General features: G+C 40.4%; 3 protein-coding genes across 5 annotated transcripts in view; 2 read left to right on the top strand and 1 right to left on the bottom strand.

The window, feature by feature from the left end:
- The first annotated feature begins 733 nt into the window (after window positions 1–733).
- LOC139448720 (histone-lysine N-methyltransferase SETMAR-like) lies at window positions 734–1,890 on the top strand. Its single transcript, XM_071230266.1, has 2 exons — window positions 734–1,247; window positions 1,586–1,890. The coding sequence occupies exons 1-2, from the start codon at window positions 734–736 to the stop codon at window positions 1,888–1,890; spliced, it is 819 nt and encodes a 272-aa protein (XP_071086367.1).
- Window positions 1,891–7,096: 5,206 nt separating this feature from the next.
- LOC139449093 (methylosome subunit pICln-like) lies at window positions 7,097–13,626 on the bottom strand. Of its 2 annotated transcripts, XR_011652103.1 has the most exons (7): window positions 13,414–13,626; window positions 13,149–13,285; window positions 11,447–11,536; window positions 10,817–10,900; window positions 7,976–8,110; window positions 7,196–7,498; window positions 7,097–7,111 (listed from the first exon to the last, which is right to left on the bottom strand). XR_011652103.1 is itself a non-coding variant. In XM_071230567.1 (6 exons), the coding sequence occupies exons 1-6, from the start codon at window positions 13,530–13,532 to the stop codon at window positions 7,428–7,430; spliced, it is 636 nt and encodes a 211-aa protein (XP_071086668.1). In that variant the 5' UTR covers window positions 13,533–13,626; the 3' UTR covers window positions 7,154–7,427. The 2 variants fall into 2 exon arrangements, 1 of the variants encoding a protein (XP_071086668.1); XM_071230567.1 differs by lacking the exon at window positions 7,097–7,111 and having other exon boundaries at window positions 7,154–7,498.
- Window positions 13,627–13,739: 113 nt separating this feature from the next.
- LOC139449092 (transmembrane protein 164-like) overlaps window positions 13,740–24,695 on the top strand; it is an 80,860-nt gene continuing 69,904 nt past the window's right edge. The window contains exon 1 of one of the 2 annotated variants that reach the window (XM_071230565.1): window positions 13,740–13,951. Coding sequence is in view for 1 of the 2 variants with exons in the window: in XM_071230564.1 (XP_071086665.1) it covers window positions 22,275–22,296 (22 nt within the window). In the remaining variant the exon portion in view is untranslated. Of the gene's footprint in view, window positions 13,952–22,084; window positions 22,297–24,695 lie in introns of those variants that run through there. The other variant, XM_071230564.1, reaches the window with a different exon arrangement.

The following is a 24,695-nucleotide window of genomic DNA, read 5'->3' as shown; positions in this document are numbered from 1 at the left end:
CTGCATCACTTCGGGCTTTCCTTCTACATTAAGCTGACACGCCGTGATATAACTGGAGTACTGTTGCGTTAAAGTGGCGTTAAACCCAACTCACTCAATCACTCTGCCATCTGAATACAGAGTTGGTCATTCTTCCTTTTCAGACTTAACCTTGCATCCGATATTTGGAAGAACATGCAGGGGCACCTCTTAGTTTTGGCAGAATCTCCAGATCGTTCCAGTTCGCCTTATTGACACAAAGGCACCACATTTAGATTTGCAGATTTAGTCGAGCCAGAACTCCAGATTCCAGATTCCATAGGATTTGATTTGTAAGCACCGTACCCATGCACTCACAAGTTCTACAAGTGGAAGACCGCCCCCGCGGTCCAGTGGATAGAGCGTCCGCCCGGAGAGCGAAAAGTTAATGGAGCATAAGACATTAAAAGATGGTACTTATTGTTACCCTGTATGTTTATTGGCGTTAAGGGGCTAAAACAAGGACTGGTCAGTAGAGTAAACTACGGTTATAACGAACTCAAAGGGACCACTAATTTTAGTTTGTTATAAGCATACGAGGGGATATCAAAAAGTTTTGAGCCTCACACAGTATTCCTGATCGAATGGTACAATGCGCTACACCTGATATACATGAACGTCTTAGCTACTGATGCTATGTAGAAACATACTGCTGGCTGCAATTATTTTATCACAACACTTCGTGGAAGAGACCTACCCCTAGTGAATTGGCAAAATGGACAAATCTGAGTACAGAGCTGTGATAAAGTTCCTTGTCCTAGAGGGTCAATCTGCCAGACAGGTGGGAGAGCGATTGTCTGCAGTTTATGGAGAGTCTTCCCCATCGTCTTCAACTATCAAACGGTGGGTGAAGGAATTTCAGCGTGGCAGAGAGAGCTTAGAAGATGATGCCCGGTCCGAACGGCCATCAACCAGTACCAGCCCTGAAAACATTGACACTGTACACAAACTAGTGACGGAAAACCGCCGTATTACTCTCCGTGAGCTAGAAGAAACAACAGGCCTATCATATGGATCCATACATAATATAATTCATGGCAAACTCCACATGTCCAAAGTGTGTGCCAGATGGGTCCCGGGAATGCTTACAGATGACATGAAGCTATTTCAGCGTGGCAGAGAGAGCTTAGAAGATGATGCCCTGTCCGGACGGCCATCAACCAGTACCAGCCCTGAAAACATTGACACTGTACACAAACTAGTGATGGAAAACCGCCGTATTACTCTCCGTGAGCTAGAAGAAACAACAGGCCTATCATATGGATCCATACATAATATAATTCATGGCAAACTCCACATGTCCAAAGTGTGTGCCAGATGGGTCCCGGGAATGCTTACAGATGACATGAAGCTATCAAGGGTCACCATCAGTGGAGCCTTGCTAACTCGGTAAAACGCCAACCAAGATTTTTAGGATTGTAACCAGTGATGAAACCTGGGTTTATCATTATGATCCCGAGAGCAAACAGGAATCGATGGAATGGAAACACGCCACTTCTCCAAAGACAAAGAAGTTCAAAGCCACCAGATCCACCAAGAAGGTTATGATGACCATCTTCTGGGACAGCAGGAGTGATTCACATCGACTACCTGCCCCATGGCACCACAATGAATGGGGAGTATTACGCCAAGTTATTGAAGCAGGTGCGCCAATCCATCAAGGTGAAACGCCGTGGAAAAATCCATCGTGGGATTCTGCTTCACCAGGACAACGCACCAGTCCACAGGAGCCGTGTTGCAATGACAGCTGTGCAAGAATGTGGCTACGAACTCCTCCCTCACCCACCCTATTCTCCAGACCTAGCCCCCAGTGACTTCCACCTCTTTCCCAGGCTGGAAACACCTCCGGGGCCGGAGATGACGATGAGCTAACTGGTGCTGTGGAAGGTTGGTTAGGGGACCAGAATGTTGACTTCTACCGATCGGGCATCAGTGACTGGCAAACTAGGTGGAACAAGTGTGTGGAGTTGGGAGGGGACTATGTTGAAAAATAAAGTAGTAACAATCCAATTCTTTTACTTTTTCTGTGTGAGGCTCAAAACTTTTCCCCTCGTATATACAGCATAACTAGTCGGGGGAAAAAAAAGAAAGTTTGTTACTGTTTGTTTGTTAAACAGCGTCATGGTATCTGAGGGGGCTAAAACAAGGACTGGTCAGCTCGGAGTCAGTATACTGTGTCTGAGTGGGGTACTCATGGTATCTGAGTAGGCTAAAACAAGGACTGGTCAGTATACTGTGTCTGAGTGGGGTATTTATGTTCAACAGCATCATGGTATTTGAGGGGGCGAAAACAAGTACTGGTCGGCCCGGGGTCAGTATGCTGTGTCTAATGGGTTATTCATTTTAAACTGTGCCATGGTATCTAAGAAGCCACATTGTCCACAGGCTGTGATACGGAAATCAGATGGGTTTTAGACGTAATGTTAAAACATATGAAGCACAAAGATCGCAAGAGCTGCACAGATCAGACAAATCTCAGCCTTTAATTAACAAAATTACCGTATTCTTTCACATAGATTGTCTGCATGTTCCTCTTCCTAATATATTGTCGAGAGCTGCCTGTACAAGCAAACAAAACAAACTTTACCTTTGATGGCAATAAGAGTATTCATTTGTCAATTATGTATTGAAATACTATTTATCAAAAATAAAAAAGAATTTCATCTCACTTGAGCACCTAATAATAACCCTAAGCGAAGCAGCTGAACGCTATTGCCGGATAATAATTTTTCACATGGAACCAGTCTGACAAGTCACCGTGATCGCGAGAACTACGTTTTGACATAGAATCGTCAAACTATAACAAATATGACTTTTAACGAGTCAAAGTATGGCATTTATGATATATGTATCCATTCTCTGTCAATTAATGTTCGTTTCAAGGCGTCAATAGCAGTTATCTGACCGTGGTTGCTGTTAATAAAGGTGAATTGCGGGATCTTCCGATCGCTTCACACGCGATTTCGCCGAAATTAATTACAATATTATTAAAAGGAATTTTGAATAAAATTAATGAAATAAGTTACATACATAAGTCCAGATATAAAAAACAACAACACTTTTTATAGCCAGACAGTGTAATTACATGATAAATTTGCGTACTTCAGTATAGATTTGTTGACATGGTATTTCCGGTGCTACGTGCTCACGGCAATATCTTTCCATGAGGAAACAAATCATCAAAACTCATTAGTGAGTGAAATAACAAGCGGAATTTCTTGTGATCATTGATTCACCCAATCATAAATCCTGGTTGGTCAGCACCTCTACTGATTGCCTTGTAGTCTCTGCAAATAGCTGTGCAGTGTTGCATCCCCTAGGCATACCAGAATCCTATGATTAAGGGCTGAATCCTGGTTGGTCAGCACCTTCACTGTTCTTTTCAAAAGTGGTTTTGTGTTAATTGTTCATTTAATGCTGCACTCATTCCCGGTTATATGATGGCTGGCTGATAAAGATTGAGTCTAGATCAGACAAACCAGTGACTGATATTGTGAGCAAACATGCCACACCAGCAATCAACGAAATTACAAAGTCTGAACAAATTCTTAAAGGATGTCTTGTATTCTCTCTCTTTCTTTGTTGGTTGCTTAAATACCTATTCTAGCCCGATTTTCACAGGTACCACAGAATAGTAACGTTAGTATCATGTAACATTTGTGTTACCCCGTATTTTGCTTGTTCAACAAATACATCATTGTATGTCAAATTCTCATTTCTGAAAGCAGTCACATTTACAAAGGAAAAACTCAAAATTGTTAACGAAAATATGACTTTATTTACACTCAATGCCTGGAAATGAATGATACACATGACAAATATGTACACAGCACTATAGCTCCTAGTGTAGTCAGTCTCTCAACAGATTCTCATTGTGTTTAACAAATCCTTGAAAACAAACATCTCTAACAAGTTACTGAAGCATACATAAAATCACATTCAACCGCACCTCTTCCTAGTCTGACCAGCTGAGTTGCACAAGTTTGAAATAAAATCATAATTCATAGCAGCAGTGTCACAACATACTACAAATCCAACAAAAGACAACATATTTTAAAGATTCACTCGAAGAAGATCAGAGTTCAGTTGCACAAATGATCCTTGTAAAAAACAAAACAAAAAATATTAAGTGGGTGTACATAAACTTTACATGTACACTTGTCAAGCCCCTAGCTAATTAGAAACACATCTTATTTGACTAAATGGAGTTATTAGTGAGCTAACAAATCCTAATTGAGAAATCAAAACACAGAGCTCCAGATAAGCTTTCGGTGTTGTGGGTATTTTACCCATGCATTTTAAAATCATTGGGTATCAGTAATTCTACCTGCGTATTCAAATTTCTGTTACCCACTAGTTTTTACACATGTGGGTATTTAAGTTAAATATTTAAAAAAACTATGCATCTAGTCCCTGCAAACTGGTGCCGTATGGGTTCGAGAGCTTTATAGGACTCAAAAATACCACGATACTTCCACAAGAAAGTGTGATGGCAAATGATCATGATGTAACTGTCATCGTGGAGTTTGGCAAGGTTGACGGAATGCCCGTTTATAATTTCAAAATAAGTTGCTGATTTGCTAATCGAATACGCAGGGTTACTTCACAATATTTTGATGATACGCACAAGTTTTATTTTTGTAGCGTATCTGTAATGTTCATGCGTATTTGATACGCTTGGATTATATTTTACTGTGTATTTCTGCATTTCTGATGCGTATTTCACGCAGATACGCAGCTTATCTGGAGCTCTGCATAACATATCTACTTGGAAGTATTTTCAAGTTGCAAAACTGCTTAACAGCTCAAGAAGTCGCGCATTAACATTGTATTTGTTACCATCACATTCAGGCAACACATCCTTACAAACCATGCTGAATGTAAGATAATAATAATTTGAGACATCAACTGATGAAATTTCATTGTTCAATGCTGCTGTCAGTAAATGTTTTTGTCCAAGACATATTCTGGCTATACCCCAGTGGTGTGCACAACAGACAACGCCACCATGTCTTGGCCATGCCCTAGGGGTGTGCATTCTGTGGCCACGAGTCAGTGAGTATGGTGTTACGCCGCTTTTAGCAATATTCCACCAATTCACAGTTGGGGAAACCACAAATGGGCTTCACACATTGTCCCTATGCGGTGAATCGAACCCAGGTTTTCAGCAGTGTGACGAGCTAACGCTTTAACCTGTAGGCTACCCAACCGCCCCTGTGGCCATGAGCAAGACAAAATTTACCCAGTGGTCTTAACGGATGCACAATCCATTCCAAATACAAATACCGTATTCGACATAATAAGCGTCCTGGGCACTCTCAAAATTAGAAATAGGGACCTCTTATTAGAAAACACTTTCGGTGAAAAAACCAACAGTGTTGAAAGATTTCGTGGTTTATGCTGACAGCCTGAAATGACACAAAAGAAAAGTCTGTGTGTATTATACACAACAGATATATTTTTCCTGAATTTAATTGCCCATAATTAAGGGTGCATATAACACATGAGTGCGTATTATACGCAAATAAATGTTATGTGTACATTGATCAATCCAAAGGTGTGCTAATTGGGATTGTTCACTAGCCAATATATTAGCAAATATCGCCGTGGGTGCTTAGAACGGGGTGCTCATTACGTCGACCACGGTAGTCTATGATACAAAGTGGATTGTGAAGTAATTTGTTTCAAATACATCACGATCAGTGTTAAATCTAGACCAGCTACAAGGCCGTTATTCATCTCAAAGTCTGTACCAAAAGTCTCATCTCAAAACATCTCAAATGTGAATGAACAATTTCCCAATTCATATCTATATAGTCACATATAATATAATGGCTTGGTCTAGGTGACTCGTATTTGTTTGTTTATTGTTTTTAATGGTGCACTCAGCAATATTCCAGCTTTATGGTGGTAGTCTGTAAATAATTGAGTCTGGAGCAGAAAATCCAGTGATTGATATCAGAAGCATTGATCTATGCCATTGGGATAAGATGAAATGCATCAACAGTGTCAGCGAGCCTGACCACCCGATCCCATTAGTTGCCTTTTAATACAAGCATAGTCGCCTTTCACAGCAAGCATGGGTTGCTGAAGATCTATTCTAATCCGGGTGTACACAGGTGACTTGTATTTATACTGATTACAGGACCACTATAGAAGAAGAGCCTAAAACGCTTAATTTTACATTACTGCATTAAATGTATTGCTGATATAAAAGGTCTCTAAAACAGGAACTTATGATGTCCACAGACTAGCCACCTCAGTAACACATGCAGCCGTTGTCTTGACAACATCAGAATGGCCATGTCTGGAACACAGTCTCAGGAACACCTGCAGTTGTTCGTCTAAGGTCTTCAGACTAGCCACCTCGGTAAGACATGCAGCCGTTTTCTTGACAACATCAGAATGACCATCTCTGGAACACAGTCTCAGGAACACCTGCAGCTGTTCGTCTGAGGTCTTCAGACTAGCCACCTCGTAACACATGCAGCCGTTTTCTTCACAACATGAGAATGGCCATCTCAGAAACACCTGCAGCTGTTCGTCTAAGGTCTTCAGACTAGCCACCTCGGGAACACATGCAGCCGTTGTCTTGACAACATCAGAATGACCATCTCTGGAACACAGTCTCAGGAACACCTGCTGCTGTTCGTCTAAGGTCTTCAGACTAGCCACCTCGGTAACACATGCAGCCGTTTTCTTCACAACATGAGAATGGCCATGTCAGAAACAGGCTGACAGTCTCAGGAACACCTCTCTTGAGGTCTTCAGACTAGCCACCTCGGTAACACATGCAGCCGTTGTCTTGACAACAACACAATGACCATCTCAGGAACACCTGCTGCTGTTCGTCTAAGGTCTTCAGACTAGTCACCTCGGTAACAATTGCAGCTATATTCTTGACAACATCAGAATGACCATCTCAGAAAGCCATATTCTTGACAACATCAGAATGACCATCTCAGAAACACAGTCTCAGGAACACCTGCAGCTGTTCGTCTGAGTTCTTCAGACTAGCCACCTCGGGAACACATGCAGCTGTTATGTTGACAACATCAGAATGACCATCTCAGGAACACAGTCTCAGGAACACCTGCAGCTGTTCGTCTGAGTTCTTCAGACTAGCCACCATGCAGCTGTTATCTTGACAACAACAGGCTGACAGTCTCAGGAACACCTCTCTTGAGGTCTTCAGACTAGTCACCTCGGTAACACAGGCTGCTGTCCTTTATTCTCTTCATCTATGGAACATACACTATCTTCAGGCGTACATCACACATACACAGCTTTCACACAAGGCTTTAGAGTAATCGCTGCCAGGGCTCATCCAGATAGATGTCTGAACAGATGGTGGCAGTATCACCGTAGCATCTCCACGACTGACAGCGAGTCAGGCCCCCCTGTCACACTTACTGCTCCATGTCGGCGTCCTCAAACTGACCCAACTCCATGTTCTCCTCCCCAACTCCTCCACCACCACCTGAAACAGCAGCAACAATCTAAGCATGGAGAATACAGAGTTCCGCACTCAGCAATATTCCAGCTCTCTGACGCCTGTCTGTAAATAATGAAGTCTGCACCAGACAATCCAGTGATTGACATCATGAGCATTGATCCACGTAAATGACATGCATCAACCAAGTCAGCGAGTCTGACCACCCAATCCTGTTAGTCGCCTCTTATGACAAGAATAGTCGCCTATTCTACCCCAGATACTCACGGTCGTGTAATTAGTGACACGCATCAACCAAGTCAACCATGCATCCCGTTACTCTACTCTTACAACAAGCATGGGTTGCTGAAGACCAATCTTCACCTGGATCTTGGCATGTTCATGACAGATTAACTATAGTAATAAGAAAGAATCGTGTGGCCTTTAACTTCTTTTGAGAAGTATAAAATATTGAGTCAGAATAAAACTTTCCCTGAATGAGGACATCGAACTAGTTGCACTCACCCCTGTGGTGGCCGTTCTGCTGCCCCTCAGCTCCATCGCCTTGCCCCACCTGTAACAGATTGTCTAGATGCTGTAGAGTTGCTTCCCCTTGCTCTGTCAACTGACCTTCACCTTCTTCTCCTGTGAAGAAGTCTTCTACAAAATTGAATAAGATGTGCAAAGAAATGATCAGTAAGTACTGCCTTCAATTAAATCAAAACAGTGACAGGTCATAACACAGGTTAAGAAACACTGGAAGGTACAGGAATTGGTATTACAGAGCCAGTTGGCAATATTTCAGCTATATGACGGCTGTCTGTAAATAACAGTCTGGACCAGACAATCCAGTGATTGACATCATGAGCTTTGATCCACGCAATTGGGATACGATGACATGCATCAACCAAGTCAGCGAGTCTGACCATCCAATCCTGTTAGTCGCCTCTTACGACAAGTAAAGTCATTTTTTACAGCAAGCATGGGTTGTTGAAGACCTAGTCTACCCCGTATCTTCACAGGGCTGCTACACACTTCCTATACCTGTATATGTTAGTAAAGTATATGGATGAGCTTCTACAACACAGCACTTTGTTTAAAGTAGAGTTGGCATATTGGCACATAAATCGAATTGCAATATATCCAATCTCATTAAAATCAGATCTTTGTTTTCGCTACCGCTAAAGAAAGATCTGTGGACATCACATTACGGGTCATGTCAGACCGACCTTGCCCGAACTTTGACCGACCAATGGAATGACCAATCAGAAGGCAGCTCTCTCGTGCTTTACGGCTCAAGTTTCAAATTGGCGACTACACTTCGAAACATATTTTTGACAAATTCTCAATTACAAATTTGAAACCTGAACAAAAAAACATTCTGGAATGGCTAATAGATGGTCTAGATTGTAAGGATTCAGTCGTTAAACCCGTAACTATCTTTCAGAATACACCATGTTAAAGTTTTCAGGATTGCATGACTAGATCAGGCAAACCAGGGATTGTCATTCTAAGCAATATCCAACACAATTGGAACTTGATGAGTAAGTGCGTTGGGTTTACCACCGCTTTTAACAGTATTCCAGTTCTATCACATCATGTCAACATAATGTGGGAGGAAAGCCCGAAGTGATGCAGATCTCAGACGTTTATAACTTCGGTGAAACCCACGAGCACGGGCATGGTGTTGACAAACCTAGAAACATAATCGTGGCGAACCGGGATTCGAACCCATAATCACAGGTTTCTGGTGTACATGACCTAAAGAGTGAGTAGGGCGAGGTGAAGTGTAATGGGTTTAACGTCACGTCCAAGATTATTGCACTTATATAGCGAAGTGCATGCACGTGTGTGTGTGGCTGCTTGAACTAGACCGGACTGATACCGATTTATAGTCCTAGCCCTCTGAGATACCATGCTGCATTTTAACATGAATACCACACTTAGAAACAGTATACTGATTCCGAGCCGACCAGTCCTAGTTTTAGCTCCTTAATGCTGAGCATCACACAGCGTAACAACAAGTACCATCTTTTTATCTCTTTTGGTATGACACGGCCGGGGATCAAACCCCGGAGCTTCCGCTCTCCGGACGGATGCTCTACCACTAGACCACGGAGGCGGTAGAGTGCGTAGGGAGTTCGCTGCAACGTCAATGCATGAGGTGATGTGTAATTGGGTCCAACTGATTTGTCAGATTTACCGTATATCGCTGTGTATAAGGCGAGTTTTTCGTACCTAAAATGAGGGGGCTAAGAAGGGGGGTCGTCTTATACACGGAGTCGAAGATCTCATTTTTTTCCACTGGCAATGTCAACCGGCGTCCGATAGCCAGCCCAGCATTTGACAATAAAACTTCGCATTTCGTCCTAAATAACTGTTCAAATAACTATTTCCATACATAAACATGATTTGTATCTCTTTTCCTTGAATAAAGTTTAATAATTTCTGCAAATAAAGTTGAAATGACCCTCTCCTAGATGCAGATTGTCAAACCAGCTGACACGGTAAAACAATCAACATCCTTGAGTAGAGAGCCGGAAGTACCGGTAATCATTTGCATATTGCACATGTGACCTAACATGTGATAACCGGTGAAGCTGAAATCAATTCCCGCTGTTTTTACAGTTGTATTAACAAGTGTTGGAGACGGTGTGTACAAGTGATTGTGGAATAAACACGCTGAATGTGAAGCAAACATAAGCCTAGTTAGTTACAACATAGTTAATTGGCGATTAAATTACTCACCATTTTCTCTTATATGTTATTACTTCATAAATGAATTTTTTTTTATGGGCACCAATTTGGTGTCGTACCGTGTAAACACAAAATGGCGACGTGTGCCGGAGTTACACACGCGACCTATCATTGTAGAAAAAAAAACAACGCAAGATAAACATATTTTTATTGCATATATAAGGTTTTTGTGCGCACTTGTGATGTGTGCGAAATACGCATCAGTCGGAAAGCGCACATTAAATCTCCGAAGTAACTAACTAACTAATTTGTGATGTCCGTGTGCGAAATACGCTACAGTCGGCAAGAGCACGTTAAATCTTCTACCGGTATATCAGTCAGACTTGTGATGTGTTTCATTCCAGGTCGCCTTATACACGGAGTATAGGATTTTGGGTTGATTTTTTAAGGCGTGTAAAGGGGGGTCGTCTTATACGTGGGGCGCCTTATACACAGCGATATATGGTATGTGAGACTGGAAAATAGCGGACATGGGTATCGAGAAAGTTTCGTAGTAAAATAAAATAGGACAACCAGACCTACTACCTCATGTCCTTTTTTGCCCTAAATTAACTCAGCTTAAAAATCAGCTCGAAGGTAGTTGACCTACAATATAAACCAACCACCTACCATCTCCGTCAGCTTCTGAGTCGGAGTCTTGTGGGTCCGGATGTAGGGCTTGGCAGTCATTCATGGCAAGAAACATGGCGTCCACTGCAACACAGACAACCAGGATGAGAACATTCCGTCATACACATCCTCCCCACAAAGTAACACTAACAGATACCGGGATGTTAGCAGACATCCACTTTTGAAATCTTAGTACAAGTGGCTGATTTGGCTTATATTCAGATCATTTTCTTGGCATTCAAGGCCTTCTGCATGAGACAGTGATGTAGGTCTCGGATGTTTACCATTTTGGAGAAACCTACGAGCACGGGCATGGTGCTGACAAACCTAGGAACATAATCAGGGTGAACTGGAATCCAGAACCACAATTCTGGCATGCCCAAGGGAAGCAACTCTGAACAGCAACTGGCCCAACTATGCCCCTAATCAGAACACTAAACAATGCTAAAGCCATAATGATTAAGTATTTTCAAGACCACACATACAACTTAAATTATTTCTTTCATCATCTGAATTCTTCTCATCATTTAACATTATTACAAATGCATGAAAATCAGAAACCAGAAATTCAATATATTCTGAAGAGTCCATCCCCCCTTAAAGAATGCTGAGATAAATCTCTTAACTCACATGTTCCTCTGTCGCTTGGTACAAAGCGAACTTCTCCGATTGGTGGGTCGTCTTCCTCCTCCCCTTCAGATGACCCGTCCTGTGCCTCGCCTTAACAAGAACACCAAGGACATTTTATGTATGTCAGAACACAGATAAGGCGAATGAATAAAGGCTCACCTGCAATAAATATCTATGTTCTAAAGAAATAAATCTCTCCAGTCTGTCTAAGCTTATTTTACAATCAATTTATCGCACACATAACTAATCAAACAAATACACCGTTTTACTTTTATTGGTTGGTAAAATAGTCAGTGTCAGAGGTGGTACTTGAATTATACAGACCACATTGTTTGAAACAATATCATGTGACAATTGCATTTTATACCTTAACATGTTAAATGTTCTTTTATGCATGCTTCAGTGACTTTGCCCAAGTACGTAATAGGCCAGGTTCTGTGGTTGGAATTGAAAATCAACATTTTCAAGAAGTCACCCCAGCTGCTTCAGGATAATTCATATTACTTACTACATGTACTAAGGCCACGAACCCGAATCAATCCCCTAGTGGATGTTTCTGAGCTTACAATAATGTTCTTACCATTTAGGCAAATGTGTGTGTGTGAGTTTGGTTTGACGCCGCTTTTAACAGTATGCCAGTTATTTCACGGCGTGTCAGCTTAATGTGGGAGGAAAGCCCGAAGTGATGCAAGTCTCAGACGTTTACCACTACAGTGAAACCCAGGAGCACGGGTATGGTGCTGACAAACCTAGAAACATAATTGGGGTGAACTGGAATTCGAACCCACAATCATAGGTTTCTTGCATGCCCAAGGGATGCAACTCTGCACAGCGAATGACAGCGCCTTAGACGACTGGTCCACACGTGCCCCTTTCGGCAAATGCTTAGGCAGATGAGTGAGTGTGCAAGTTTGAACAGTATTACAGTTATATCTCGGATGTGTCGGCTTGATGTGGGAGGAAAGCCAACAGTCATAAAGTCTTAGACATTTACCACTTAGTTGAAACACCATCTTCCTGAGTCGGAGTTAACCGACCATAAAAATCCAGTTTCCGCTCCTTGGCGAACCAAGATGCAATTTTTTAGCTAATGGTTCACTGGAGTGACAATCTATGCATAGTCCAAATCAAGATTGTGTTATCGACATCCTGTTCGTCAAAAACATGGACAATTGGCCGATTGCTGGATTTGCAAAGCATGTATGTGTAATGTCAACTTGGGGTCGACAGGTATTTTCTTAATCTGAACATGCTCAAGCGTTGTACTACAAGCCACATGCATTGGGTGTCTGTGAGGCAGTGAATGTGAAACTTTTCTTCGATTACCTTGAGATTGTTCTAACTGGGCGCCACCATTTTATTTGAAGAAAATGCAAGGGATGTGAGTGGTGGAATCTGATTGGTCAATAGGAGGGACACATAGACATGATAGAAGGGATAGTCACTGGTGGCGCTATAATCATGCCTTGAAATTCTAGCCTAGTCGGCAAGGGTGGAAACTGGACTTTCATAGTCAGTTAGGAAGAAGGTGAAACCCAAGGACACAGGTATGGTGCTAGGCGAATCTGGGATTTAATCCAACAATATAGGTTTCTATCATGCCTAGGGACGCAACTCTGCACAACAACTGGTGGTGCCTTAGACGACTTACCCACTCAAACTCCTTATGAAGAAGACGAAAACATTTAAGCAGTGTCCATACCTGATAATTTGCCCTCCACCATCAAATACAGACATTCTTGAGGGAAACTGGATGTGTCTCGCGAGACTGCATGCAAACTTATTGCCGGGTATTCCAGTGAGAAACCTCGTCCATTTTCACCCATCCATGACAACCGGCTGTAACGAGAGAAAATAATCTATGTATAAATATGTCAGATAAGGAATACCGAATGAAAATGTCAAACTTGTAGCTAAATAGATAATGTTACTTAAAGACCGGTCTAAAATGAAAAAAATATTATTGCCTTTCTGCAACATAGAGAGTTCCATTTCCTAAAGTGCTGCCATCGATATTCGCAACTGTATTCTCTTGTTTATGCCGAATTCCTTCTGTGGGAGGTGGGAAGCTTGTCAGTATCACCATTTTTTTACTAATTCAGAGTAAATAAACACTACTTTCAATCGAGATGCCTCTTCGATACCAAGAAGCGTGATCCTCACGTTGATACTACGCGCCAGCTATTTCTACCAATGAAAACAACCCTAATATTAACTGCGATTCTACCGGAAGTATTTTAATGTTTATTGTCCAATCAGCATCATATATGCATTTACATCCGTAGGAACCGGATACAGATTAGTGCGCGATATCTGGCCGATAAGTGTGAATTATTTATTTTCCAGTATTCTCATGTTTTGCCTCTTCATTTCCCACGATCGGTAAGCAGGCAAAGAAAGTATTGAAACTGCCACAAGAGCATCACCTCTCACTGAAGCTCCGTTGATTTGCTGGCGCCGGCAGTTGGTATACACGTCGTCTCGGTGGCTGAGCTGTCAGCTGGCGTGAGTGATTCTATTTATATATCTGAATACAATGTCAAATGGCAAGTTCAACACAGTGAATATGTTGACAATTATGAGTTGATACTTGGATAGTTTGCTACAGCATTGTTTGGAGGGAACAAAGATAACACATGTAATGTCCATATCTAACCGTGTTAGTTACATAGAACCATGTTTACATTTTAGCACACAAAAATACCGGTTAGTTTATTCACCTGGTTGTCTACATTGTATATAAATAATTCATGATAAGGATGGTTTTCAACTGTCACCTTTTAGTATGTTATATGTTGTATGGCATATATTTTAAGTTGCATATACTCTCATTTCCAAAATCATGAAAATCAAATTCTGTTGTTTTTCTCCCAGTCTATAATTCCATGGATCCCATGACACATATTCTGACTTAAAAGCTGTTTGGCATTTAGGTTTTGGATATATCTGTGCAAGTTTCAGACAATAAAATACCACAATGAAGACCTGAGTTTCTATCATACTCATAAGCTTAGGAGGAAGTATTCAGTTATTTTTCTTTAGAGACCCGTCACCAGGTTATAGCTAAAATGGCACCTCAGCAATAATGAATGCCAGAAGCAGACAAAATAAGATTTGAAAGAAAAAGAGAGTGGTGTCAGTCCTGTCACAAGTACTGGCTAACATGGCCTCCTTGTCAGAATGGCAAATTTTTACTGGCGCAAACAGATGCAAATAGGAGAAATTTACCCGCTCCTCGCTGACGATAACATTCTGTGAAAAGTCAATAAAATAGGCCTAATAGAAACTGTAATGAAATGTTTAACAAGTCATTCTACCATGTCTACATGCTTTAGAACATATAGGACCGCCTCCATGGTCTAGTTGTAGAGGGTCCGCCCGGAGAGCGGACGGTCCCGGGGTTCGATCCCCGGACACGTCATACCAAAAGACATTAAAAGATGGTACTTGTTGTTACCATGTCTGGCGCTCGGCATTAAGGGGCTAAAACAAGGACTGGTCGGTTTGGAGTCAGTATACTGTTTCTGAGTGGGATATTCATGTTAAACTGCGGCATGGTATCTCAGTGAGCTAGCACTAAAAATCGGCATCAGTCCGGACTAGTACAAGCAGCCACACAAACACACACACGTACGTGCACGTCGCTATCTTAGTGCAATAATCTTGGACGCGACGTTAAACCCCATTTCACCTCACCTCACCTTAGAACATATAGATGATGAGCAAGATGACATATATAATTATGCAGTCACTGAGTTGTGGATGCTGAGTCATATTGTTTTCTCTGCAACTCTGAATGTAATTCCCGAACAGGTTTAAACAACGTGTCCATTCAGGTTACCATATTATTATTGTGACTCCTTGATCATGGGAAAAGTTATAAAAACTGTGTGCATACAATTGAGCACATCTTGTGAAGTCAAGCAGTAATCCTGTCAGAGCTCCAGATAAGCTGCGTATCTGCGTAAAATACGCATCAGAAATGCAGAAATACGCAGTAAAAAAATCCAAGCGTATCAAATACGCAACGAACATTACAGATACACTACAAAAATATAACTTGTGCGTATCATCAAAATATTGTGAAATAACCCTGCGTATTCGATTAGCAAATCAGCAACTTATTTTGAAATTATAAACGGGCATTCCGTCAACCTTGCCAAACTCCTAGATGACAGTTACATCATGATCATTTGCCATCACACTTTCTTGTGGAAGAATCGTGGTATTTTTGAGTCCTACAAAGCTCTCGAACCCACACGACACCAGTTTGCAGGGACTAGATGCATAGTGTTTTTAAATATTTAACTTAAATACCCACATGTGTAAAAACTAGTGGGTAACAGAAATTTGAATACCCAGATAGAATTACTGATACCCAACGATTTTCAAATGCATGGGTAAAATACCCACAACACCAAAAGCTTATCTGGAGCTCTACCTGTATATCACTTACATACGCTGTATGACATGCTGCTTAGTGTATGAGATGTTAACTAAAGGTGTACTGAATTGCCATTTTGGCAATAACTGTCACGCATAATTCATTATGCTATACCTTTGTTTCAGTATAAGGACACATACATGATATATCAACTGTTAAAAATGCTATTTTCCAAAATTTAACATGGAATATGACCCAAATATGTGACTCCGTATAGTTATGATAACCGTTTTCAGTTCACAGTGTTCCCGTTTACAGATAATTACCAGTTTTGTACCGGTAAAATTAGGCTTGGACTGGTAATTTATGTGACTGTCAGTCCCTGTGGACCAGCATATAAAGTACCTCATAAATTATTGTTGTTAAATAAAACACTGGCGATATTCAAATAAGGATATGTTTTTAACAAAGTCAGCTTGGCTGTTACCATCAGGGTTTCCCATTGTCCATTTTTAGTGCAAGGAAATAACATTTCGCTTTGGTTTGAGGTTAAATATATATTTGTAGCGACTTAGTCTCGAAATATTAAAACAAGAGTAAATTGTGACTGAACTTTGTGTGAATGATGAGTAGATCTAACTAAGTTACTTCAGAGATGACGCCATTGCAGTTTCAAAGCCAGTGGAAACACTGAGTACAGGAGGACCTGGAATGTACTTATTGACTTTGGTCTGAAACAGGAGTCTTGTAAAATTTAATTTGGTCAAGTATGCTATTAAATAGGGATGAAACGACACAGCAAGGTCACGATACGATACATATCATGATGCATAGGTCACAATACGATACTTATCGCGATACACATATTTCCAGCAAATCTCATGGAAACTTCTTGACAATAAATATTTCAGAGCAGGTTCAAAAGGAAAAGCTAGCTATAGACACATAGAGAATCTCGGCCGAGTGTCTTGATATCAAATATATCAACACAATAAAAGTGGAAATACTCCAAGGTTTGCTGAGGAGTTTTTCCACTTTTATCAACGAGTGTTGATATATTTGATATCAAAAGACACGAGGGTGAGATTTTATTTATCATCCAACATCATTCTTCCAACTTTTTCAGCTGGAGACAGTAATAAGCAGTGTCTAAGTGTAAAAAGTACTGCTAACAGCTTCAGTAGCAGAGCCTTTAGTGATGTGATTTGATTGTGATGTCATTGTATCCAATGACATCACAATGGTCTGCAAAGCATTGTGATGCAATTTCATTGCAGCGATATATACAATGTAGATATTGCTTGATCTCATCCCAGCGATATCTCCCGTGGGAGCCAGTTTTGGATGATAAATGTTCCTAGTGGCTACTTCTAGAAGTGAAATTGAAACCCTAAGTACAACACATTTTGCGATATCTAACTGACAAAAATGCCACGGGTATTAAACATTTAGAAAGTAATTTATTTCAGCGAGTGTATCGTCTTGTAGTTGTGTGGATACAGCAAAGAAGGTATCTTGTATTGTATAGTCCCAAGAGAATTCATAATGCACCAATGTATTGTTTCACCCCTACTGTTCAAGCTGATTATACTTCATATGTCATTGTAAGTTAACACTAAACTCTAAGAATTCCAAGCAACAAATTTAAGCCAGAATACTTGGAGGCTTTCCTCCTCGTTTTCTGTTCCACATATTAAGCTGGGACTTGGGAGTACCATATTCGATGTAAAAAGCGCCCAGGGTGCTCTCAAAATTAGAAATAGGGGGCTCTTATGCTTATTAGAATATTATTTTGTCGAAAAAAAAACAGAGTTGGAAGATAAATTTCGTGGTTGATGCTGACAGCCTGAAATGTTTATATATACAAGAGGTATATTTTTCGAGAATTTAATTGCCCATAATTAGGATTGCATATAACACACAAGTGCATATCATACATGAATAAATAAGTATTTTGTACATTGATCAATCGGAAAGGGTGCTAATTGGGATTGTTCATGAGCCAATATATTAGCAAATATCGCTGTGGGCGCTTATTACGTCGAATTTGGTAATTTGAGAATCAGATAACTGACACAAACATCTTTCACATCCGAAACTCTGCATTCATTGTAGCACGTGGGGAATGAACTCTTGTCTCAAGTTGACTTGTCAAAACTGTTAAGCTGTTAACATGGTTAAGTAAGTTGAAGATCTACTTGAATGTGCTGTAGATGGATGTCATTTGACATACGTAGACCATTGGCTCCAGTTTGTTCCAAGCAGTCAACTGATGTTTTTGTGTATATTCAGAGAAATTACCTGTTTTTTGTCATGATAGCCTGGTCAACCTAAATATATTTTGCATCCACTGAAATGACTGTCCCATCTTTGTTAATTACCTGACTGTATTAAGCATGTTTAGTATGTTGTTTTTCAATCATGATTATTGGAGAATTAATCGATCAATGATCAGTGTTATTAAAGCCATACACAAGTTAAAGCTGGTACTGTGACATATCTGAAGAAAACCTTTCGTTTAACCATGTTAACCAGTGTTAGCATCATGTTACCATGGTAACATGCAGGAACAAAATGAACATTTTTTAAATATTGACTCGTATACCGTTTTGGTGATCTTATCGTTTTTAACCATGTTTAACTCCAAGTTTGGAAGTATGCGTTATGCATCTGTCTGGATGAGTCAACATGGTCCAGTGAGTGTCTAAAGTTTAACGTGGGGTGAAATTGGGTTAAACTTCATGTCCAGGATTATTGCACTTATATATTGATGTGTGTGTATGTGGCTGCTTGTACTTGTCCGGACTGATTTATAGTGCTAGCACACTGAGATACCATGCTGCAGTTTAACATGATAACCCCACTCAGACACAGTATACTGACTCTGACCTGACCAGTCCTTGTTTTAGCCCCTTAATGCCTAGCGCCAGACAGGGTGACAACAAGTACCACCTTTTAACGTCTTTTGGTATGATGCAGCCGGGGATCGAACCCCGGACCTTCCGCTCTCTGGGACGCTCTACCACTAGACCACAGAGGCGCCACTAAGGTTTAGATTTTTTGCCTAAAGAAATATATTTGAATAATACCATGATTGTTGCCATGGTTACAATCAATGCGTACAAGGACTTAAATAGGATTCAGAACTAAATGCCCTTGGAAGATTACTTGGGTAAAAAGACTTAATTTTGTTAAAAATGGCGACTTTCTTAAATGTCCTTATTTTTTTAAATCCTGGGTTATTTCAGTATTTTTTTCAATGCATTCAGTTTACGAACAAGAAGGGTCCTATGGGAGCACACAATTAACAGAGAAAGTGGAGCCATTTGCGAAAAGGTTGTGTGTGGTTGTTGTTTTTTGGCTAAATGCACATTCACAAGACATTAACTTTCCAAACTTTAAGAGCACCCAAAGAAATAAAGCCAGCCTCTTTTCTCGTCCGTTGGTCCAGGACAACGTTTTGGGCATAGTGACAGAAGAGCATGAGCTCGCTCTTTCATGTGAAATTTGGCTTGTTGATCCCCAAATACGTGAATAGGAGAGTCAACTCCATTGCAAGATTCACTGTCTTTTTCCATACTTTGTTTCAATAAAAAGCTCAATTGCATCTTCAGTTTGATACCACTGTTATGTTTTGATTTTCTGACACGCGGATCTTTATGTAAGTCAATCATAAGATTGTTTATGCATGACAAAAGTGATGCCCTGCTTCTTGAGTATCTGATACTGCAACAGGGCTCCTTACAGCATTGTTTCATTCCTTGTCCTCTAACGTGAGAGTGTAATGAAGGTGTTGCACACTGCTATGGAGCATGCCTTGTAACACTGCACCTTGCTGACTTCTGTATCTACCCCAACAAGTGTTTTTTGTTTGTTTGTTTTTTTACACCGCACTCAGCAATATTCCAGCTATATGACGTCCGTCTGTAAATAATCTAGTCTGGACCAGACAATCCAGTGATTGACATGATCATCGATCCACGTAATTGGGATACAATGACATGCATCAACAAAGTCAGCGAGTCTGACCACCCGATCCCATTAGTCGCCTCTTATGACAAGCAAAGTCGTTTTTTACGACAAGCATGGGTTACTGAAGACCTATTCTACCCCGGATCCTCACAAGGCAGCTACACACTTCCTATACCTGTAATATATATGTTAGTAAAGTATATGGATGAGCTTCTACAGCATAACACAATGGCAAGCATGGGTTGCTGAAGACCTATTCTACCCCGGAATCTCACAGTGTAATTAGTGATTAGTGACTTCAGATTGTTGTGAACAAGTATGTATCATGAGACCTGTGAAAAATGATAGACCCGGTAATAGTCAGGCTTGGAGCGTCTGTTTTCTGGAACCAGTGACTAGCCCCTTCACAACCTGAATCACTATGACTTGGCAGAAAAGTACTCAATACCTGTTCACGTAATCCCTGCTGTAATACATACCCACGTTTCTTGAACCTTGTAATCTTAGGATAAGTTGATTCATGCTGCATGGGAATAAATAGCCCAGCCTAAAGTTTCCTGCTCACTACCCATACAATTTGGGAATTTCTTAACATTGGTTTACATTTCAGGATGAATAAACTTCAAAATGTCCAAAGGAATATTTTCTGTTCTGTTGTAATGATAATAGGATGTTCTTTTGAAAACATGTTCGAATAAAATGTTCTCTTGAAAACATGTTCGATTAAAATATATTGGTCCTTTAATGGCAGTAAGTGTAGCGAATCCCCTTAAAATAAGCAAAGTCTTGGCGAATAATGGACAGTGACCTAAATTTATCACACCATCCTTTTCCAAGCTGATATCACACTATGTGTATGTGTGTGTGTCGTGAGGGGACCTCAGGATGTAAGTCAGAGTTCGTACAGGCCTAAAAAGGCATTGAATTTTAAGTTTTAGTTTGTAGTTTTAGCGTCAACCTTTAAGAGCCTTGAAAATCACCAACATAGCTTGAAAAGCCTTTAATTTGTTCAAAATGACATATACATGTACAATGATGTAAATAAAAGTATTAAAGCCCACAAAAGTACCAAAAAATGTTTAAAGTGAGATTTATCACAGTGATAGACATATTTGCCAAAGTGATGAAGAATTCAGTGTTAAAAATTGGCACTAGTCCTATACTCCCTGCCAAATTGTCCAATAGTTAAAGTGTCATAAGGACTAGTAGAAATTTGCCCTTTTTAAGGGTTTTGCTATATGTTATCATTATAAGGATTGCTGGATTAAAACTGTTAGTTTCTAATGCAGGAATTCGTGACAAACTTACGGGTAATTGAATTTTTTGTTGGGTGTAAAAAACAGGTCTTGTTGGAAAATGTGTGATGGTCATACTGCTTTTGATAAGACTATGATATAATAGTATGGCATGCTGGATTTAATACAATATTGACAGACTAATAACCCAACAAAAGAAAACCTGGAAAATGACAGCTGACAGCCTTGAAAAGCCTTGAAAAGACCTTAAATTTAAGTGTTCTATATCTGATGGATGATGTAATTACCCCATGTATGTTGTAAGAGTGGATGACTAAGAGTATCAGGCTCTGTGACCATGGTGACTTGGCTTATTGTCTGTAGTGTACCCTGGTGATAGGGGCCGGTGCTCATGCTTTCGATCACTGGTTTGTCTAACTGAATATTTGTAGGCTCACTCACCCACCCACCCACTCACTCACTCACTCACTCACTCACTCACTCACTCACTCACTCACTCACTCACTCACCCACTCACTCACTCTCACTCACTCACTCTCACTCACTCACTCACTCACTCATAGATGTTACCTATTTTCTTATGTTAAACTTATTTTAGGGAAACATAGGGACAGGGTGGGTTGTGTCTCTCCTTCTTTTCAAAGAGACTTATTTATATAAGCATGATAAGTACAACTTAGTTTTGGAAATAACGCTGACTTGACGATGGAGTTCTAACTGTCCCAAATTTACTGTGTTAGTCCAGGTGTACTTGTACAATATGATGTATGCATGAATGACAGTGAACCTGGGGCATTTGTGCTCGGGCCACCATTCACTCCTGTCACCATTCATGAGTAAGAAACTCTGGATTATTCTTATCCCTCCATGACTGGATTACATATTTTAAGACATTCAAAAGGCAATCCCATATATACATGTCTGTAAGCCTATGTCGCAAGGCACAGTGGTGTTTAACATGGGTTCCCCAGTGTGTCAGTTGTCATGTGCCCATTTAGTCCTGACCTCGATGTCATTCTCCGTGATTCATAGGAGAGATTGCCATTGCTGCAATCACAGTTTATGAGGTTTGATTTAAAGGAGGAAGTGTTTGATTTTTGCCAGTTGTGTACAGTATGTTGTACAATGTTGTATTGAGTACAGACTCTGTAAGGCTCACCTGTTGACTTCAAGTGAAAGGGAAGTATTGTGTTGCCATTTTGATGTGATCTGTAAGATGGAAGACGGAGCAGTTCAAGGTGAGCTTCACTGCTGAATCCAAAAGTTTGTTTACAAATAACTTGATCTATGTGTGTTTATTGATCACAAAAGCTTTACCCAATCCATTGACTGAAGGTTAAGACATCTGTTCAATGGACTATGGGTCTATTGTTCTTTAAGTCATCATCTAGATGAAAATGTGAGAGTCCTGCCAACATGATTGTGATTAACTGACTCTTTGTTATGGCGTGAACCTGTGAAGATCGGGGATAGAATGGGTCTTCAGCAACCCATGCGGCCTTAAAAAACTAATGGGCTTGTCGTAAGAGGCGACTAACGGGATGAGGTAGTCAGGCTCGCTGACTTTGTTGAATCATGTCATGGTATCCCAATTGTGTGGATCAATGCACATGATGTCAGTCACTATTGCCGCCATCATATAGCTTTAACATTACTGAGTGCAGCGTTAAACAACAAACAAACAAACAAATGTTGTGGCTTGAAATAGGCTACAGGTAAATAGGGCTGGGACAGGTAACTCAGGTCCTTGGGTTGGGTTGTTTTTGTGTAGGATCCGGGTACTTGTTACACAAGTCGCTAATGTTCACATTTCTTTCTAACTGTATGCATTTCTTCTGACTTTTTATGTTTGAGTAAAGATTAAGCTTCAGTCCACTTCAGAGCATGCATGAACAGATCATTTTATCGTGTATCTAAATGCTTTTTGTCAGGGCTCCAGTCAAACAATTCCCAATCGGACATTTTGTAACCACTCTTGATAATTACATCTGGTACCCGGGTAGCATCGGGTAATTAGGCCTAAATTGGGGTTTGGGTACCCAGGTAGTACCTAGCAGGTAATATTCATTCATATTCTTATATTAATGAGTTATTGTTTGTTTTGTGTGACCTTTTATGAAATGATATTATGAACTCACAGATAACGGACTTGGCTCATCCGTGAGAAAAGATGATTATTTCATTTTTTATCTGATTATCACAAGATTATGTAGTCTAGTACCTGTGTATCTTGATTGTTGAAAGTCTTTTTTGATCAAATTGTGAAAAGTTTAAAAGGCATATTCACATGTTTATAACAGAATGTAAAGGCTATTGATGTGATTTGAACTGTCATTACTTGGATGGTTTGTTTGTTGTTTAATGCCGCACTCAGCATGGCGGTCTGTAAATGATCGAGTCTGGACCAGACAATCCATTGATTGACATCATGAGCATTGATCCACGCAATTAGGATCGATGACATGCTTCCCCCAAGTCAGCGAGCCTGACAGCTCGATCCCGTTAGGCGACTCTTACGACAAGCATAGTCGCCTTTTACGTCAAGCATGGGTTGCTGGAGACCTATTCTAGCCCGGATCTTCACCGGTCTTGTCATTACTATGACTACATAAGGATTATCAATGATTTCACTTATACCAGGTGCATGTTGACATGAAAACCTAGTTGCACCAGACAAAACCAGGATGCACCCTGGTCCCATAAATTTATCGAAAGTAAAATTCATACAAACAGAGACCTCTGATGACTGTCATGATTTTACATTCGGTATATTAATAAGTATTGCTTTAAAATGTAACAGGAACATATGCAAATAATCTTGAAGTACCCACAATTTGATGATGTCACGCCCAAGAAAGCATGACAAAATACACGTAACACAGGGATTAGGGATGTAGTATGGTAAATGAAGCTAAGAGGTATTCAGTGTATTCAAAGATCGATGTTATGTGGAAAAGTAAGGGTTAGACTCAAATTTGTCTTTTGTTACATGCCCTTGGTGCAAGTAGACATAAATATTAGGCTGTAGTTTTCAGTAATAGTGAGTGAGTATGGCTTTACGCCGCTTTTAGCAATATTCCAGCAATATCACGGCGGGGGGCACCAGAAATGGGCTTCACACATTGTACCCATGTCGGGAATCGAACCCGGGTCTTCGGCATGACGAGCGAACGCTTTAACCACTAGGCTCCCTGACCGCCCCTTTTCAGTAATAGCTTGCTCTGGTGCATGATATATATAGCTATGTTGAGCTGTGCTTATTAACCAGGGAAACCTTGTGTTTATGAGGCTTTTCGAGGGGTCAATTTTCACAACTCTGTCTGAATTCAATCACAGGATATCAGACCATATTTTCACATTTTTTTACTTCTTTTTTTTTTACATAAACAGTTAAATGGTTATATTTGTCTTAATTTCATTTTAAAAAGTAAATCTTGGCTTAAGGAGGAAAATACATTTTTTATGCAAATACACAAAGTTCAAGTAGACCGTAATGTCTTCTGGTACCTACAGAGCTCATATGTTGAAATAAGTTCTAAGACATATTAGAGTCTCAAATGCTTAAGGAATAAAATAATGCTGGTATGAACTTTCGTAAGGCAATCAATCGTGAAGAACGATCTCAAGCAGGTTGTAA

The sequence above is a fragment of the Haliotis cracherodii genome, unplaced genomic scaffold (assembly GCF_022045235.1).
Source record: "Haliotis cracherodii isolate W230 unplaced genomic scaffold, xgHalCrac1.p SCAF_7, whole genome shotgun sequence".
Taxonomy (NCBI): Eukaryota; Metazoa; Mollusca; class Gastropoda; order Lepetellida; family Haliotidae; genus Haliotis; species Haliotis cracherodii.
Note: the sequence above shows the minus strand (reverse complement) of the source record. Positions and strands in the feature narration are given on the sequence as shown.

Coding starts and splice junctions, on each gene's coding strand:
- LOC139448720 (XM_071230266.1), top strand. CDS start 734: ATGGACAAATCTGAGTACAGAGCTGTGATAAAGTTCCTTGTCCTAGAG. Junction 1,248..1,585: donor AAACCGCCGTATTACTCTCC/GTGAGCTAGAAG, acceptor CTTCTGGGACAG/CAGGAGTGATTCACATCGAC.
- LOC139449093 (XM_071230567.1), bottom strand. CDS start 13,532: ATGGTGATACTGACAAGCTTCCCACCTCCCACAGAAGGAATTCGGCAT. Junction 11,537..13,148: donor GGTGGAGGGCAAATTATCAG/GTATGGACACTG, acceptor GTTCTTGTTAAG/GCGAGGCACAGGACGGGTCA. Junction 8,111..10,816: donor CTCAGAAGCTGACGGAGATG/GTAGGTGGTTGG, acceptor TCAATTTTGTAG/AAGACTTCTTCACAGGAGAA.